This window comes from Carica papaya, chromosome 2, assembly GCF_054855325.1.
Source record: "Carica papaya isolate Zhongbai chromosome 2, ASM5485532v1, whole genome shotgun sequence".
Taxonomy (NCBI): domain Eukaryota; kingdom Viridiplantae; phylum Streptophyta; class Magnoliopsida; order Brassicales; family Caricaceae; genus Carica; species Carica papaya.
The window spans coordinates 3,930,735-3,950,343 of NC_142310.1; the positions used below are offsets into that span (position 1 = coordinate 3,930,735).

At 36.9% G+C, this 19,609-nt stretch overlaps 1 protein-coding gene across 1 annotated transcript; it reads left to right on the forward strand.

Annotated features, from left to right (window-relative positions):
* The first annotated feature begins 5,341 nt into the window (after positions 1 to 5,341).
* Positions 5,342 to 17,952, forward strand: LOC110807390 (transducin family protein / WD-40 repeat family protein). Its single transcript, XM_088212801.1, has 24 exons — positions 5,342 to 5,717; positions 6,625 to 6,755; positions 7,075 to 7,159; positions 7,689 to 7,742; positions 7,906 to 7,997; positions 8,125 to 8,228; positions 8,674 to 8,749; positions 11,039 to 11,501; positions 11,775 to 12,107; positions 12,738 to 12,956; positions 13,104 to 13,202; positions 13,296 to 13,368; positions 14,341 to 14,468; positions 14,586 to 14,880; positions 14,968 to 15,200; positions 15,281 to 15,405; positions 15,621 to 15,738; positions 16,053 to 16,108; positions 16,243 to 16,336; positions 16,416 to 16,611; positions 16,691 to 16,765; positions 16,854 to 16,957; positions 17,039 to 17,101; positions 17,242 to 17,952. Exons 1-24 carry the CDS (start codon positions 5,640 to 5,642, stop codon positions 17,347 to 17,349), a joined length of 3,402 nt encoding a protein of 1,133 aa, XP_088068927.1. The 5' UTR covers positions 5,342 to 5,639; the 3' UTR covers positions 17,350 to 17,952.
* Positions 17,953 to 19,609: the final 1,657 nt, after the last annotated feature.

The following is a 19,609-nucleotide window of genomic DNA, read 5'->3' on the forward strand; positions in this document are numbered from 1 at the left end:
TGTGAATGGTTCCTCGTTGGGAGGATTAAATACAATCTTTTTATTAAAGCAGTCTATGGTGGCGTGATACGCCGCCAGCCAATCCATTCCTAGGATTACATCAAAATCCCCTGTGTCTAACCCTATCAGGTCTACCCTCAATTTCCTATCTGCTATCTCCACGGCACATGCCCTGTAGACAACCTCTCCTAGTAATGTCTCCCCCCCAGCGGTAGATACAAACAATAATGAATCAAGTCTATCAGGTGGTACACAAATTTTGGAAGCAAGAACATGTGAAATAAAAGAATGTAATGCACCAGTATCAAACAAAATATGAGCAATGTGGCCAGAGATAGTATACATACCATGTACCACGTCCGGGTCTGCATCGGCATCCTTCTGGGTAAGGTTGTAAACTCTGCCCTGGATTGGAGGCCTCCCTTGATTCTGGTTCCTAGGACACTCCCTCGCATAGTGCTGGGTACTGCCGCATATGCGACAGGTGTTGTTGAGGCGGTAGCAGGGTCGGTCCCCATGATCCCTGCCGCAGTACTGGCAGATCTTCCCACGAGCTGCCCCCATAGCCTGAGGAGGGCCCTGAGCGGCAGGCCTGGGTCTCTTGCTGGGTTGGACCGGCATGGTAGGCGCTGGCCTGCGGAGCGGGGCTGAAGGTCGGGAACTTCCCGCTAGCTGAGGGCGGGTGTCGAAGCTCCTTTCTATGATCTGCGCCTTTGCCAGGACTGCCGAATATGTCTCGAGCTCCATCACCAACAAGTGCTGTCTGATCGCCGGGCGGAGACCCCACTGGAATTTCCTGGCCTTTCGGCCCTCATCCAACAATGTCTCCGGGGCATGTCGGCCCAGCTCCAGGAACTTGCGGGCATACTCCGACACTGTCATATTACCCTGGACCAACTGAGCAAATTCAATTTCCTTTAAATGTTGGATGTGCTTAGGGAGATACTCCGCATGGAAAGCCGCTAGGAACTGCTCCCAAGTAACTGGTACAGGCAGGGTGGCCCGCTTGAGCTCCCACCAGCGTACTGCTTCCCCTACCAGCATGTAGGAGGCAATGGCAGCCCTCTGCTCAGGAATTACTCCCAAGGTCTCAAAGGCTCGCTCAGTCTCCGCCAACCAGTATTGGGCCTCTTCAAAAGAGGATTCCCCCGAAAAAGTAGAAGGGTTCAGTCTCCTGTACCTCTCTATGAAGCCAGGGTCGATCAAGGAGGGAGCGGGGTCCCGAGGTAAAGGAACTGGGGCCGGCTGAGGGTGAACTGGGGGACCCTGTGGTGGCGCCTGCTGATGGGGTGGGGGCACTGGAATGTGCTGTGGCGGTACCTGTTGGTACCGTGGCTGTGGTACCGGGTCGTACCGCGGCTGTGGTGCCGGGTGGTACTGTGGAGGAACAGGCTCCTGCCGGGGTGGCTCGGGATCAGCCTGCTGTAACGGGGGCTCAACCTGCGCTAGCGGAGGAGGTCCGGGTAACTCCCTTCTCTCCTCTTGCCTTCGCTGAGCAGCTACGAGAGCTTCCACCATCTCATATAATCTGTCCAAATCCTCCCGAAGCGAATTATCTTGGGCCGCTCGGTTTAGTGGGGGCCTTCCTCTCCTCATTTCTGTGTACCTGCATTTACAAGGAATGGTTGAGTAACGACCAATCGGTGAGTATTTCTTTAAAGGACTATAGTGTAAGGGATGGGTCCGAAGAAATGCGGCTCTGATACCAACTGTAACGGCCCCGGAAAATATTAAAATGAAATGAGTATTTAAATATATCGAATGCGGAAGCGAGATCAAAATTTCATTTAACATCCCTTACACGAAAAACCAAAAACGTACTTAAAATATAAAAGATTAAACTAACTAAGAAAGAAACTCGAAAATAAAACTATGCGTATGACTACGGAGTCTCTAGGCATCCCCTTCGTCGTCCTCCTGCGGAACGGGCTCGGGAACCATGTCTTCCTGATCTGAAATGGTTAATTAAGGAGTGAGCTACACTAGCCCAGTAAGAACATCACGATATCTCACCGTCACGGAGATAAAGGTGGGTAAAAAACCACAAAAAGACCAATGGAGCATAATTTACGATAAACTCGTTTATTAACAACAAAACCTTTTATCAATAATAAAACTTTGACCATCCACTTACCTTGGTGGAATTTATGAAAACAATATGAGAAAAACAATAACATTATCATAATCATTGAATAATCTAAGCTGTAAAACATAACACTTATCACGCCTCTTGTAATTCAATCATTGTACAACATATTTTTTTCTCATTTACCAGCCTACTAGTATCCGTGGGGGTCCATAGGGGTTCCGCTACCCGTTAACCTTTAACATTCATAATCAGTTTCCAGGACCGTCCCCATACCCCGTCCGGTATGGGCGCCAAAACCATAAACCTCAATACCCCGTCCGGTATGAGGGTGAAACGGGTCGTCCCCATACCCCGTCCGGTATGGGCGCCAAAACCATAAACCTCAATACCCCGTCCGGTATGAGGGTGAAACGGGCCGTCCCCATACCCCGTCCGGTATGGGCGCCAAAACCATAAGATCTCCATACCCCGTCCGGCATGTGAGACCACAATCCCGGTAGGGTTCCCTACGGACCCGGTCCGTCCACCATCTCCCAGGATATCTAGTCAGGCTGACCCCCATAATACAATTATCAGTTTACACAATCTTTCATTTTTCCTTTTCCTCAATCAGCATCATCAATTCACATTTAAACAAGCAAATCGTAATTCATACCAAACAGACAACATACAGTATCAGTTTTTCAGTCATTCAACCCATAATTAATAAAAACGTAGTGCATGCACACAAATCTGTAAAATGAAACACATCAAACCTCATTTTGCATTTAAAGCTGTAAACAGGCCAAATAACAGTAAATCATCAATCACACTAGACTCGGGCTCCATCAGCAACCTTAAGCAATTTCACACATGCGTTAATTCAAGAAATACTGTTTTATCATTTTGAACTTTAATACCGTGATAGGAAATAAGGTGAGGGGTCCTTACCTGTTTTCGGGATCCGAATACGATTCACAGTGCGCCTGCAGGCTGTCCCTAATTTTCCCCTGAATTTTTCCCGGGGAACTGAAACACGCTCACAGTACCTGCACGGGTTCCAAAAAAAATCCAAATTAGGCCCAGGGCCTCTTTCGGCCCAAATCGCAACTCCGGCACGGCGGCTCCGCCGTGCTCCGGCGACGGCGCCGCCGCTGGCGGCGGCGAGTCGCCTCGGGTTGACTGTTTTCGGCCATTTTTGGCCGAATTCGGCCACACTCGCATTGGTCCTTGTCAGAAAACAACCCTAGGGCCCTCGGGGGGCCAAAAAATCACGGAAAAACGGAGCTTACCGGCGGCGGCGCTCTCGGGTACGGCGACTCTCCGGCGAAGTTCGTGTTTTGGTGATTTGGCTTCGGTCAACCTGTAGAGAAAAGAATGGTGATCACGGTGATATAAAAATTGCATCGAACGGAGGCCGGGAAGGGCCTCGTCGGAGGCAAAAACCGAGAGGGGGCGCGGCGGTGCCGCTGGGCTTCGGCCGCGTATTCCGGCCGTTTGGCCGGGATTTCGGCTTCGATTTGGCCATAGGAGGAATCAGTGGGGAAAAACGAGTCGGGGGTATGAAATTTACCTCGATCGGCGGTCGGAAATTTCCCCGGTGCGGCGGCGAGTGGCGGCGGGTGGCGGCGGTCGGCCTCTGGTTCGTCTTCTCCGGCGAGCGGCTGGCGGCTAGGGTTTGTGGTCTGGTGTGGAGGTTCTATTTATAACCCCTTGCCTTTTGATCACAGCCGTTCATTTTGTTTTAATCTGGGCCGTTCGTTTTTGATTGAATCTGGGCCGTCCGTGCGATTGAATCTGGGCCGTCCGATCGCGTGATTGATCTGGGCCGTCGGATCGCACCCACGCGGATCGCCAGCGTGGCTCCTTTTAGAGTGACGCGGTCTTGCCACGTGGCAGGCCCTGGTTGGCCGGGACTGCTGACCGGGCCTGCTGACGTGGCTGCTGACGTGGCCGCCCCTTTTTTTTTTTTTTTTTTCTCTCCTCCTTTCCGGGTGCTACATATTAAATATGAAGTATTATAAGAAAGATTAGGGATGTGCATAAAAAATTAATATTCCCATAAAAGAATGTATATTGATGCTTGGTTTAATATTGTCTTATAAAAAATTAACTGACATTTCCTTCGGTTAGTTTAATCTCATCAATAATTTAAGAGTTTAGGCCCAACCCATTCAAAAATTTCATCAATTTAGACCCTTATTCTTAATTCAACCACTTCACCAACTATTATGCAAAGATATGTTGTAATCAAAATTAGTGCATGTCAAAATAAAATTTGACAAACCCTCCTATTCATTATTCCAATTATAAGTATCAATGTAAATACCCACACATGCTAAGGCATAGATGTTGTTTCTAATACCCAACCATTCCACATTGCTAACACACCTCCTACTTAGTGATTTAAACAAAAACAAAATTATTGATGAAAAGATTCTCTACCACCATTGACTAGTGATTTTTTTGAGGTTTAAGATTTAAAAAAAAAAAAAAGTAATATTCCAAAAAAAATTTGACTTAAATTTGACTTTATCAATCTTTTTTTAAAATTTTTAAAATTGTTAACTTAGGTAAATTTATATCATTTCAAACATAAATCGTTATCCGATTAGATGGAAAAGAAACAAAAAATAAAGTATTTTCAATTTCAATATTACTTTTGTTAAAAAAAATTAAAAAAATTAAAATTAGTAAAAATTAACCTATATATGATATCTATAAAGTGAATCTTTAATAATAACTCACAAGACAACGACATCCATATATTGATAATCTGTCGATAGATCAACAGTAATTAAAGTCACTTTATTTTAGTAAGTTACAAGGGATAGCGCTAGACTCAAGGATCATGGTTTATAAGATGTTGTGGTTCGGTGGTTGTTTCAGTGATAATGTTCATGTATTTTTTATATTTTTTGTTATGTTATTATTTTTGTGTTTGAAAAAAAAAATTAATAGAAAATAGAAAAAATTATTGGAAGAAAGAAAGATAAATTTAATTTAATTTTTTTAGAAAATATAGAAACTTATTTAATGCATAATTAAGATAATGAACAATTGGAAAAAGTAAAAAAAAAAAAAACATAGAGATAAAAAAATGTATACAAGGGCTTCTTAGATATATAATCCTAATAATAAATTGAATAAATTTTTATAATAATTTAGAGAAAATAAAGATATACCTTGAGAAATGGAACAGAACCATTCTTTGCTTTAGAGAATTTGTAACTTTTAAATTTATCTATATATTTTAAATTAAATTTTCATATGTTGTAGTTGTGTCTTTTCTCACAATTAGTATAATATAATTCTGTTTGTTAGTGCATTTAGCCAATAAGAAAAAAAAAAAAAAAAAAAGATGATCGGACGGCCAGAAAAATGTCATTAGCCACCGTTGAAAAAATACGATTCCGGTAAAATTCCACCATCCGCAATCACGAAACAAGTCACCGCCGTCAAATAACCGTAACTGAAAACTGATTCGCTCGCTCGTTCCTTACAACCTCCGGGAAGGAGAAGAACAGACAAAAAAAAAAACACAGCAGAACGTCGTCGTTTCCCCAGCTCCATGTTCGCTAAGCGATTTTTTCAGAAAGCTGCCTCTCAGCAATTGGCGTCTCATCCGCTTCCTCCTTCTCCTCCTCGGGTATTCTATATCTGTTTCTGTTCTCTATATATATATACATATTCAGTACTTTTTAATTGATAATTTTGATTGAGTTTCGACTTTTGACGATTGTGATTACGCTATTAATAGAGATTGTAGGGAATAATGTCTTTCATTTTGATACTTGATTGTTTTAGATTGGAAACTGTTTTAGGATGCAAAATATTGAAAATTTAGGCCAATTATGTATGATAATTTTCGGATTTGGAAAGAAGAGATGAATGAGCTGATTTTGTGGCTTTGTGTCAGTGAACTGTTTACAGTTTTGATTTAATGCTTATATTTGTACCGATTTTGAATCTTTAGCTAACATGTAAATGAATTTTCGACATCACATCAAAGATTCGGATTTTCTTTGTGTTAATGCATTTATATGGATGTTTTATGCAGTAAATTAGTTTGATAGATCTTTATTTGTGGTATGCAAGGACTTCGTATGGTAACAAATTGTTGGCTTAAGCTTTGTAGCCCAAGTTTTTCTAATTGTTTTGAAAGAATTGTTTTTGACACACCATAATGCAAAACAGTAATGGAAAGTTTTAATCCTTCTTTTCGTGAAAGGCTATTGCCAAGCACCAAGGCATGACAAGTTTTACAATTTGCGCATCCTGGATTACGTAGTTCACCGGTGCTAACTCCTGTTTGATGCTCCCTGTATAATTTAGTCAACTATGGCCAATATGATTACTTCATTTTAAAGTTTTGTTGGCTTGTTATTGTCGATAGAAATGTTGCTGATTAACTGAAGCAGGATTATTTTCCTCATTAGTACTTTACATGCTGAACGAGTTACTGGCGTATTCCTTGTTTGTTGATTCTTCTTCCTTTTTCCCTTAATGATTTTCTTCTCAAATTATGCAATAACATTTTAAATTGTCTCCTGCAGACTGATGTACAGCAAGGATGTTTGGCAGCAGCTGACTTGGATCCGCGTGTTGTTGTTCATTATGGGATACCACTAACTGCATCTATTCTGGCTTTCGACCCTGTTCAATGCTTGTTGGCAGTAGGAACACTGTGAGTAGATGCTTTGTCTTTTTTGTTATGAGAGCATGGAATGTAACTGTGTTCCTCTGACTGAATCCCAGACTTGGCTTTTTTCTTAGTCCTTCCCACACTTCCCAAGTGAAATGTCTTAACGAATTTATATTCAGTCTTGGTATTTCTGAATCTACGACTTGTAAATTAGTCCAAATTAGTGAAAGAAATTACTTGTAGCTGCCATGTTTATAGGATAAATCACTTGCACCATGAGTTGGCTAGTGAAACTATCTAGTGGGATTATTGTGTTATAAAGTGTTGCTTAATTTGATAGTTCTTTCTCCTTTACTTGCAGAGATGGTAGGATTAAAGTGATTGGTGGTGACAATATTGAAGGGATTCTTGTGTCTCCTAAGCAGTTACCCTTCAAAAATTTGGAGGTTTGTAGGTGCATATGATATGGATATTGGTTCCTGTTGGCTTTGCCTTCTGTCATGTTATTTGTCCTGTTTGCTTCAATGCTAATGCTTCCTGGGAAAACATTCTAATCTGCCTTGCATATGGATATCAACTTTATTGCCATGGAACTATTTATTTCCTAACTTTTATGTTTGTGTATGCATGCACTTTCCCTCTTTGTAGTCTTCTGATGTTCCTTTTGGAGCTTCATAAGGCTGTATAATGCTCATTTCTGGTTTTGGTGTGAAGTTGCAGATCAACTCTTATTGTCAGCTATTCTTTTGAATCAAAGGATGTGATTCATATCTCCTCAAAGAGGATATGAACAACTGTTAATTTGATTAACAAGTGACTGAACTTAACTGAAGTTTATCTGGGGTTATCTATGGAAGGATATTCATTGAGTGAATCTCCAATAGTCTCACAATTTAATATACAATATTTTCTTCTTAATTTAGTGGCTGATCACAACAAAAATATAATTGTTTGTAATTTTATATCTTGGAACAGTTCATATGGAATCAAGGTTTCCTTGCCGGCATCTCAAATGAAAATGAAATTCAGGTATTAACTCTTTGTTTGCTTTGAAATTTCTTGTGAAGAGATGCTATAATAATATTGGCATAACTTCAGCCCCATCCTTAATTCGTTGCTTATATTTTCTTCTTATCTACTTCTTCCTTCTTTCCTATTCACATGCACAAGTGTTTTCATTTGCTGTGGACAGGTTTGGGATTTGGAACACAGGCAACTGTCTTCTAGTTTACAGTGGGAGTCCAACATAACTGCTTTTGCAGTTATTCATGGCACCAGTTACATGTATGATACTTCAGAAAAATAATTTCCAGACAGCATCTTAATTCTGAATCATTGTTATGACTGCAAGTGGAGAAAATTTCCTAGGTACATTGGTTTCTAATACTATTTCCATATGATTTACATTTAGGTATGTTGGTGACGAGTTTGGAATGGTATCCGTGTTAAAGTATGATGCTGAAGAAGCGAAACTTATGATGATGCCATATTATGTTCCCACGAACATTTTAGCTGGTAATGGCTTCACTTTTATGACCATGGATTAGGTGCTTGTGATCATGTATTTTATATGATTTGACGTAGCACCTTCTTTTAAATGTTACTCTTAAGTGGTCTACTTCAAAAATTTTTATGTATAAATAATTCAAGCTCATGTCATTGCTCTGTTTTTTTTTTTTATTTTTTTTTTCCAATCTTACCCAAGAATTCTGTTTTCTGCTAGAACTTTATATAACAGCTGTAAATTAATTCAGTTCTGTGTTTTTTTGTGAGAAGAATGTCGTCATATGACACTGTTGGTTAGCCCAATTTTTTAGTGATAAGTTTATTATTATTTCTCTACTGATTGATTCTATTTTCAACTTATATTAGTAATCAAGAATGCTATGCCCTGGGGCTATTTCCTTGGATTCTGTCTCAGAATAATCATTCAGCTAACAAATTTTTTTTGGCTTTGTAGAAGCGGCTGGGATTTCATCATCTATTAATTATCCTGTTGTTGGAGTTCTCCCGCAACCTTGTTCTCAGGGGAATAGGCAAGAAAGTTTTACTTGGAAGTTTCCATTATAATTTTTAATTTTTTTTCTAAGTTTTGATTGTCATGTATTTGTGGTTGACCTTTGTGATTCCTGCAGAGCAGACAACTCATGCTTTGAGTTTTTAGGATTTTAGATCTAGAAGCAAACGACTATACATTTGTCTGGATAATATATTACTTTGAATCATAAGGAGCGGCAATTATAGTGTTCTCTTAAGATCCTTGTTAAGAGGGCTTGTGCTAGTTTGGGTTTATGATTTATCAGAATAACTAGGTTTGACCTAACACTGTAAGTGGAACTGGCTAGGGTCTTAGAGAAGAAGAATGACATGGCAACACATGATATAAAATATGCCACAAGTTACATCAAAGGATATTGCTTTGAGCTAGTGAGATATGTTTGACTCATTCCAGAGGGTGCATGTGTTTTTTCACTTAAATGCTCAAAAATAGTGGAAATGTAGCATAACGTGGACATTTCAGAGAATGCTGATTGTTTTGAAGTTCATGCAAGAAGAGACTGAGGGTGAACATCTGGAAATCCCATGCCTCTCCCAGACTCTCTTTTTTTGCTTGGGAAGCAGCAAAGGAATGCATTCTCACTCTAGACAATCTAAGGAAGAGAGGGGTGATCATGGTTAACAGATGTTATCTTTGCAAGGTTGGTATGAAAACATGTAATCATCTACTGCTGTGGTGTCCGGTCACTCAATCTTTATGGAATTTGGTGTACAGCCTGTTGAGAGTTCATTGGGTCATTGCTGGTTCAATCAAGGATGAGCTTCTGGCCTGAGAAGGTCTCAGCAGGAATAATAATCACCACAGTCTCATACCCCTTACTGTCCTTTGGGTCATTTGGAGAGAAAAAAATTGTAGAGCTTTTGAGGGGAAAGGACTAGATTTTGGGTCTATTAAGGACAAATGGCTCTATTATTTTGGTTCTATTGTTTTAGGACACTCTGGTTAGCCTAGATGATTTTGGTTCTATTGTAAATATACTCACTGATATGTAAATCTTTTTTAAATGGGTGGCATCCCCTTGGTGCCAATATATCAATATTTCTAACTTCCATCTAAAAAAAAAACATCTGTAATGGATAGTCCAGATGGTGTAGGTTGTTATCTATAACGGATGTCACGACTAAGGCACAGGATAAGAAGACTGCACTTGAGGGCAGAATAAACAAATCCCTACTAGTGTACAAACGGCATGCTAGGGCAATCTGACATGGCTTGTGGTCCAGGTTTGAGTGAGGAACAAAGTAAATTCTCTGACACATTGACTTTAGTTAAGGATTCCCTTTTTGTTATAACCATTTACTACATTTAGATTTTTTTTTCTTACCTGAGTCTGGTAGAAGAATAGAGTAGCTATGTAACCTTATTCTCATGTATGATGTATGATTAATAGAAAATCTATCTAAATTCTACAGTTCTTGCCAAATTTCTCTCTTCCTCCACTATTCTTCTCACTCTCTCCTTCTCTTTTTTTAACCTCTCCTCTCTATTCTCTTCTTTCTCTCATTTTAACTCTCACAACCTAAGCTATCACTGGAATACATGTCAAAGGCTCCTGACATGGGACTCTTTAGCTTAGAAGTTGGAAACGCTCCGTAGGAGCATATTGTTTCTGGTTCATGTCAAACTATTTGAAAGTTTTATTTATTGTTGCTCAGTCAACTAGCCTTACAGTGTAAAGGCAACCAGCTTAAAAGTAATGGTCTAGGATGGAACATTAGTCAACATGGATATGTTGGAAAGAATGGCTGGATCAGAAAAGATGGATTAGGTATTATGATAATATAGTTTGAGTAGTTAAAAGGACAATCTCTAAAGACACTTGTAACAGATTGTGATTCCCAGCAATTCTATATCTATGAAACCCATTTTACTATTGTTTGTAGCATCATGACAAAATATAAGCAAAAATAATGTTTTGACGTCAAGATTCCTTCCTGTCTCTTTCTTGGATTCTTCACTTCTTTTTCCAAGTTCATAGATTATTATTATTTATTAATCAAGATAATCTTGCTTCTGGTAGTGAATTTCATTGATTATTATGGGAGAGGTTTCCTACTATGTCTTATTTACAATACTCATTAGCATGAAGTGCATAATTTCTCTTTCTCTCAAACATGCATGTACATGCACACACAATGGTGCTGCTAATCTTGTAAGTTTTAAATATCTTCCCCTTGTGAGCAGGAAATAGTGACGAGACTTGCATCTTCTTTCACTTTGCTTACAAGATTTTCTTGATGCATTAAAAAAATTACTACTATTGCAGACTTCTCATTGCATTTGGCAATGGATTGATTGTTCTCTGGGATGCTTCAGAAGATCATGTTGTACTAGTTAGAGGCAATAAAGATTTAGCACTTGAGGGTGAAAGAGTAGCAGATTCTCCTAAAGGAAGAAGAGACCAGCTTTCTGACAGTTCATTTGATCACAACCTAGAAGAGAAAGAAATAAGCTCTCTCTGTTGGGCATCCGATGATGGGTCAATTCTGGCTGTTGGTTATGTAGATGGAGATATATTGTTTTGGAATTTATCAAATGTTGCCTCTTCCAAAGAATGCCATTCTGGGAAGTCATCAAATACTAAGGTTGTTAAGCTACAGTTATCTTCAGCCGAGAGAAGACTCCCTGTCATTGTCATACATTGGTCTGCAGACAGGTCATATAATGATTGTGGTGGACAACTCTTTGTCTATGGTGGTGATGAAATTGGTTCTCAAGAAGTTCTTACGGTGAGTGTTTGACTTAAACTGGAATTTCACATCTTGGTTTTGTAATAATTTAGCTAATAGCACATTGATCTTTTTTACTCATTTTAGTTGAGGAGAAAATGGAACTTCCTCATATCTCTACTGGGAGAGTTGTTGCTTATCTAAACTAATCTCTGGAGTTGTCATGATATAGGAAACTAAGGAATGGTTGATGAACATTCAAAATAAAGATGAAAAATATGAATGAGCATTTTGTTTTTAATGTTGGCATGACAAATTTTCTATCCTCTGCAGATTTTGAGCCTTGACTGGGCATCTGGTTTGGAAAGTCTCAAATGTGTTGGCCGTGTTGACCAGACACTTAATGGTTCTTTTGCTGATATGCTTCTATCACCAGTTGCTGGTTTTACAAACAGTTACGGAGCTCTGCTATTTATACTGACAAACCCTGGAGAATTAAATATTTATGAGGATGCTTTCTTGTCTACCCTGAAATCTCAGCAAGATAAAGCGGCATCTGTTTCTCCAGTGCAGTATCCCATTATTATACCAACTATGGAACCGTCCATGACAACAGCAAAGCTTGGTTTGGTAAGACACGGGAACATTTCAAGGAGCCTTTCCAAGGTACTATTTTTTTATTAAGGATTACATGAGAAAACACTCTCACACTCTTACATTTTTATCAAATTGCACCTTGCATTTTTAATTGTATCAATATGCACTTTAAACTATTATAATTTAATCAAATCATTCCCTTCTGTTAGTAATTTCCGTTAAAGTTAATAGAACTCTATTTTTTTACTAAGTAAATAAAAATCTTATTAGAACCAAAAAAAATATTATTACCTCAAGAAGAGAGAGAAAAAAGCATGAGAAAAATAAGAGAAATTAGCATGTTATGTTTTTTTATCTTAAATATATTCATTTAATTTGTAAAAAAAGATTTTGTTAATTTTTGCAGAAATTATTAATAAAAGGGTTGGAATTATGTAATGGTTTAATGTGCAGATTGATACAATTGAAAACATAAGGTGTAATCTGTTAAAAATATAAAAGTGCGATAGTATTTTTTTTATTATTTATTTCTAGACCAAACATCTGATTAGTTTCAAAGTCCAAACTGAACTCTTGCTTTTGTTTAAGGAAAAATCAAATTATAGTACATTTAGTTACACTTTCTTTCCCTGTTTAGATAGTCTCCGCTGCCAAACTCAAACTACAATACATTTAGTTACACTTCCTTTCCCTGTTTAGATAGTCTCCGCTGCCAAACTCCAAGCATCAGACCATACAAATACTTCATTGGCAGTAAGTACAAAGTGGCCTTTGACTGGTGGTGTTCCTAGCCAACTTTTTGGCATTGAAGATTATCAAGTTGAGAGATTGTACATAGCAGGTTACCAAGATGGATCTGTTCGAATATGGGATGCCACATGTCCTACTTTATCACTTATGTATGTCATTGAATCTGAGGTCAGTATGTTTCATAATTTTGGAAATTTTGAATTTTGAATGTATTTACTAATTTTCTCATGTTTGCGGATAATATTAACCAGAATTTGTTTTTATTTCCATGGAGATAATCATTCTTGATGGAAACTGATATTACATGATGGTTAGGTGAAGGTTATAAATGTTGCGGGTGCAAGTGCATCAGTATCTGAACTGGATTTGTGTTCTCTTACTTTGGCTCTAGCAATAGGCAGTGAATGTGGTACGGTAAGATTTTTTTCCCTTTGTATGTGTTCTCTTGGGCAATCAACAATTCTTCTCAATTGATTCTATCTTTCTTTTGTTTTCTTTTGGGAGTAGGTACGTCTATATACACTAGTAGGCCATATGCGGGAGACAAGTCTGAACATTGTAACGGATACTGATAAACAAGGTGTGACTTTGAGCAAATTCAATATGATGCATGATGTATCTGCATAGTTCTTTCCAGTTTAAAGTTTTTTGTTTTAGTAAGTTGCAATGAGATAATTTAGATGCTGAACCATATCACTTTGTGTCAATATGAGTGGAAATAAAAATTTTCTGCAGCAAATTCTAGGTACGCTCTCAGGTTCAAAGCACTCTTAGGTTGAATATAGCAATGTGACCTCAAGGCATCTATTAGGCCATGCTTGGAACAAATGAATTTAAAACAAGAAAGTGAAATCCGTCTGCAATTCCACCTCTTTATATTTATACTCTAGTAAAAATATAGATCTGCAAAAGAATTCCTTACTCTTTTTTCTATATTGATATGGGCCAAGTATAGTGTTAGTGATTTCCAGAAGTTGCTAAAATCTAAGTTGCCAGCTAGAAAAAAACAATAAGGATCAAACTATTAATTGGATGTGGGTGATAAACTCACATCGAGGGTAAATATTATTGGAGAGCCCTGACACAGATGACCATGCTAAGCTAGCAAACCATTCAAGTATCATCCCTGATGCCTCTCTTTACATATGTCCATCCCTTTTCTTCTATTTACCTTTTGTTTTTCTTCAGCAAGTCGTCAATATTTTCTCATGTTATTCCAAGAGTTATATATGTATAGAGGAAAGTTTAATACATCACATGGTGTTCTCTTTATGATTCCATGTTTACTTCCTGAGATATATGATGCTTGAGAAGTTAGGGTGAAGGCATTAGGAACATGTTTGTAAGTGTTTGAAATTCGAATCTCTAGTAATTAGTTGGTGAATTCTACCTTTGCAAGAGTTCAAAAACAAGTCTAATAATCCTCAGCTTGTGATGGTGTTAAAACATGGAATAAGTAATTGTATTCTCTAACAACCCATGCAAATTTTTTGTCAAGATTTTGGTACTGCTTTTTAACTTTGAGTTATCTCGATATTTTACCTGGTTATAGTTCATAATTTGCATCAAGGGGATGGGCCTCAGTGCACGGCTGTGTTTTCCCTTCTTAATTCGCCTGTACGTGCTTTACAATTTGCGGACTTGGGGACCAGGCTTGCCATAGGATTCCAATGTGGAAGAGTAAAGAATCATCTACTTTCTTTTATATTTGATGAATTCACTAATTTCTTTTGAATTTTGAATGGTAATTTCAATGAATAAGTTTTGTTATTTGCACTTACAAATTTCAAAATGCAGGTTGTAATGCTAGACATTAATAAATCATCAGTGTTATTTGTTACCGACAACATATCCAACCCAAATTACCCAATCAGTTCTTTGTCTGTTAAATCATTCACAGAGGTGAATCACTCCATAAATAGTGAACCAGAGGTTTCTGAATCTAAGAGTCTAGATTCTTCTCAAAGATTGGCAGTATTTGTGATGACCAGGGATGCACATCTTGTTGTTTTGGATGGCAGCTCTGGTCATATTCTCATCTCTCAGTCAAATCATGGAAAGGAGTTAACTGCAGTTTCTATGTACATCATAGGCAAGTATGTTTTATTAGAATGAAACCGAAAAAGTGAGTTGCCATTCGTGTTTGATTTTTGGCAGTTTGATAACTTCCTATTTGCAGAGGGGGGCAGTTTAATCTCTGATATGCTTGGGGAAAAGCATTCTTTGCGCTCACCTCAGGATAGTGAAGCTGGAGATGAGCCCTCTCAAACTAATGCTTATTGTGATGATAATCCACTTGAAGGCGAACCAGAGGCCCTCGTAGCAACCAAATATTTTGGGGAGACTAGTTTACTTATCTGTCTTGTTTGTGAGGATTTGTTGCAGTTGTATTCTTTGAAGTCTGTGGTTCAGGTGTAATTTGTTTACATATTTTTCTTCTGAATCTACATAAATACATTGCCTTTTACTGATAATTAAAGTGTCTTTTCTAGGGGGACACTGATTGCATAAAGGAAGTGAATCTCTTAAAGCCGTGTTGTTGGACAACAATATTGAAGAAAGACGATGAAGAATGTGGGCTAATTGTACTTTATCGGACAGGAGCCATAGAAATAAGGCAATGTGATCCTTGAATTGCTGTTGTTGCTTGCTTTGATCCTGCAATCCATAAGATGAGTTTGGTAGAAATCCAAGCATATGCCCCATTGAGAGAGAACAGTGCATTTGCTACAAATATTGTCCCCTACCGGGATCTCTTTTTATCTTTCAGCCAAAATGATGTTTTCTGAAAATAATGGACAATAAATGAAAGTTGATGTCCTTCATGTGCAGGTCCTTTCCACATCTTGAAGTTGTGGGAGAAAGCTCTCTAACATCAATTCTGAGGTGGAACTTCAAAACCAACATGGACAAAACATTGTGTTCTTCTGGTAGAGGGCATCTTGTAGTGGTTAGTTCTTTCAGTCTTATAGTTTATTTTTAAAATGAAACAGTTGATAACATTTACCCCTCTCAAATCTCACCAGTCAATGGAGCTAAGGTCTCAAGACTTAATATATATATATATATATATATATATATATCTCAAGACTTAATATATATATATATATATCTTTTTTCTTTTCAAATAATTCTGAATTCCTTAGATATAAGAAAAAGTTCCATTGTCAAAATTTTATTAAAGATTATTGAGTTTTCAATATGTCATGTAATTTCTTTCTATCATAGTTCCTATAATGGCTTTATGATCCACTGCTTTTACAGGTAAATAGTTGTGAATTTGCAATCTTATCTATGTTGGCTCATGAAAATGACTTCAGGTATCAAATTCTCTCTTCACACCCTTTTATGAGTTATGAGTGCACATCTGTGTGTATACATATTGCTTTAGCTATAAGCTCGCAACTTAAGTCACGACTTCAAGATAATATCTAAATGAATGGTTTACCTTTAGGATACCGGAGTCTTTGCCTTGTCTTCATGATAAAGTTCTTGCGGCTGCAGCTGATGCTGGTGTCCTTTTGTCTCCAAATCAGAAAAAAAGTCAGGTTGTGTATTATTTGTGACCTGCATTTTTTGTTTATTATTTTAAATTTTGGATCATAGATCTAATTTATTTAGCCACAGAATGCTGCCCCTGGAATACTAGGTGGCATTATTAAGGGCTTCAGAGTCGGTAATGTGGAACAGAATGTGGATCATCTCGATGTTTTTGGGAATAACCTTTTGCATTTAGAGAGTATATTTTCTTGCTCACCCTTTTTGAAGCCTTCTACCTGCATCGAAGATGGAAAAGAATCCTTGGAGATAAACCTAAACATAGGTCCTCAATCTCTTCCCATGCTGTTTCTCCTTTGTCCATCTGTACCTCCTTTCGCTTGACTGCTACTACTTTTATGCAGATGACATTGAAATTGATGAACCCGTGGCTATGGCTGTGGCATCTTCATCGCAGAAGAGCAAGATTAACAAGACAGGTGTACTGTTTATATATATATATATATATATTTTGTAACTCCAGTAATCTGTTTTAAGTGCCATGACTTATCTAATACTGGTTTGTAGATATGAACACTGAGAGGGAAAGATTATTTGAAGGTGCAACTACTGATACAAAACCAAGAGGAAGAACAGCTGAAGAAATTAAGGCTAAATACGGGAGGGCAAAGGTATTTTCATTTGAATAGTTGGAAAATCGCCAAAAGTTCCAATTAAATGGATGTTATTTCTGATACTGCTGATGGTTACAGGATACATCTGCAATAGCTTCACAGGCAAGGGACAAGCTTCTAGAACGTAAAGAAAAACTTGAGGTAGGATGCAACCAAAATCCCTTGACGATACTCTTTTATTTAATTTTTTCTTTGAACTAATCTCCTTGTAGTAAATAAAGTAACTGCTAAATTTGTCAACTAATTTTCTCCCCTTCAAAATTTATGTGTATTTATGCCAGAGACTCAGCCAACGTACGGAAGAGCTGCAAAGTGGTGCTGAGAACTTTGCATCCATGGCACAAGAACTAGCCAAACAGATGGAAAAGCGTAAATGGTGGAATATATGATTATTGGCCTTAACAAGAGCCTGCTTCCTTACATTATTTGGACCCCAGAAAGGACTCATCCTACATTGTTCAAAGGTACCATGCTTGTTTACTGTCTGGAATTCTATCAATGAATTTGGATCAGTGCAAATTCTATACAGCCGGAAACCATACATTGATGGCCATCATCATTATCCACCATTAGTTTTTCTCTTCTTTTTCTTTTTTAGTTTTTGACTAGTAAGATAGGTAACTGAATCCGAGATATGAGGAACACGGCATCCCATCTTGGTTTGAAGCCCCCATTGATATGCTGTTTGATTCAGATGCAACTTGAGCACCAAAAATACCTGCAAAAAGTTTCCCGTCATATACACACGTTATAGTTTATATGTATATGAATCAACAATAAAGATATGCTACAACTTTATGACTTTATCTTCTTTTTGGAATTCTTTTTTTTCACCTTGCCGAATTCTTTTCTTTCTTTCTTTTTTTTACTTATGCCAACCATGATATACTTATATATAACGCAGGCGAGTTGCAGATAATTTTGATTCTGTAAGTTATTGTATTGATATTGTAATCTCAAGCTTAATAATATTGGTTAATGTTGTCGTTTAATTATTTGGTTATTGGTTGATTTATTACGGAAAAGAAAGATGGTGGTACAAGTTATCAAATTGTAAAATGTTAAAATGACTGTTTTTTGTGTCGGTGGTGAGGGCTGAATCAAACTATTATATTTTTTTATGTCATGATTGACTCGTAAATCCTGAAATGCCCACGTTTTTCTTGTTCAAAAATCATACCTTTGAATGGAATTTATACACTGACATGACAAGCTACAAGGTTTTTTGAGGTCCAAAAGCAAACTACAAGCTTTTATGATTTTTTACACGTGCCACTCGTGTATCACCACTGCCACTCTTTTGGATGAGAAACAAAAAAAGAGATACCAAAAGATCTATTTTTTAAGTGTAAATTTATATATTTTAATAAAATATGTGTATTAATTATAACAAATTTTTTAACGGGCATGGACGAAAACATTCAATTTGAAGTTATAACCTCTTTAAATAAAATGTTAGTCGTATAGTCAAATGATAATAACTATTTTATTACTTTACATTATTTTACATTTGACATTTATTCAAATATTAGATTTAATTTTTTTGTTATTCAAATGCTAATTAATTATTATTTTTTGAAAATAGAGAATTTCATCGTTATTATCTGCAAAATCTAAAGAATTATATAATTTAATCTTAATTGTTTTCATAGTGAACTTGTTCTATTTCACCGCAGCATTAATGTTCGAGTAAACTTTTAATTTATTTATTTATTTTGAAATATGCAAATCTAAATATAAATTTCCAAACTATCATTTTGTAACTAAAAGATTCCTAATTGAATACGAACTAGTTAGGTACCGTGGCATTTCCAAAGTTGACCGAGAAGCTATTGACGGTTCATGTGAAGACAACAAGATAAAATAAAGTTTGACGAGGATACATTTTATTAATATTCAATTAGGTTAGCAAGTAATTTTAAGATAATATTTAAATTAATTTTTTTTTTGAATGAGACGTTAAATTACTTAATTTAATCTGCAATTTTATTTTTCAATAAGAGATTCAATTTCCTAACCCTTACACTTTTGGGTGAATCATACGACTGGATTGATTAAATAAAAAAATAAATGTGCAAAATAACAAATAATACATTAAAAATAAATTAATTAATTAAGATCGATTATGAAACATATTAAGGAATTAATGATATTTAATAACTTGTGTGTGTTCTGACTATAATATAATAAAGAATTGAAGTCATTAAGGCAAGATTATTAGGGTGTATTATAATCGATATAAATGTTTTTTTTTTTTTTGGTTAAACAGCTAACTAATCCTTGAGTGTTAATGCATGAACTTTAATTAATTTAATGAAAAATAAGTCACATAGAAATTTTTTAATATATATATATATATTATTTCAGAATTTAAACTAAGAAGTTTTTGAAGTTGGGCACTTTTCACATGGAATGATTAACCCAAACATTTAGAGTTAGTCTAAGGCGGCTTTGAAACTACACCCTCTTTCCCCACCTTGTAAATAACGCAGAAACACAGACAGGGTAGAATATTAGTTTACATATAATATTATAATCATTTGTCTTTTCTTTTTTTTTTTATTTCAGGAGTAAAAATATTTTCAAACATTTCTACCATCAAGACTAAATCATTTTTTTAAATTATTTTAGGAACAAAATTTAATTTTT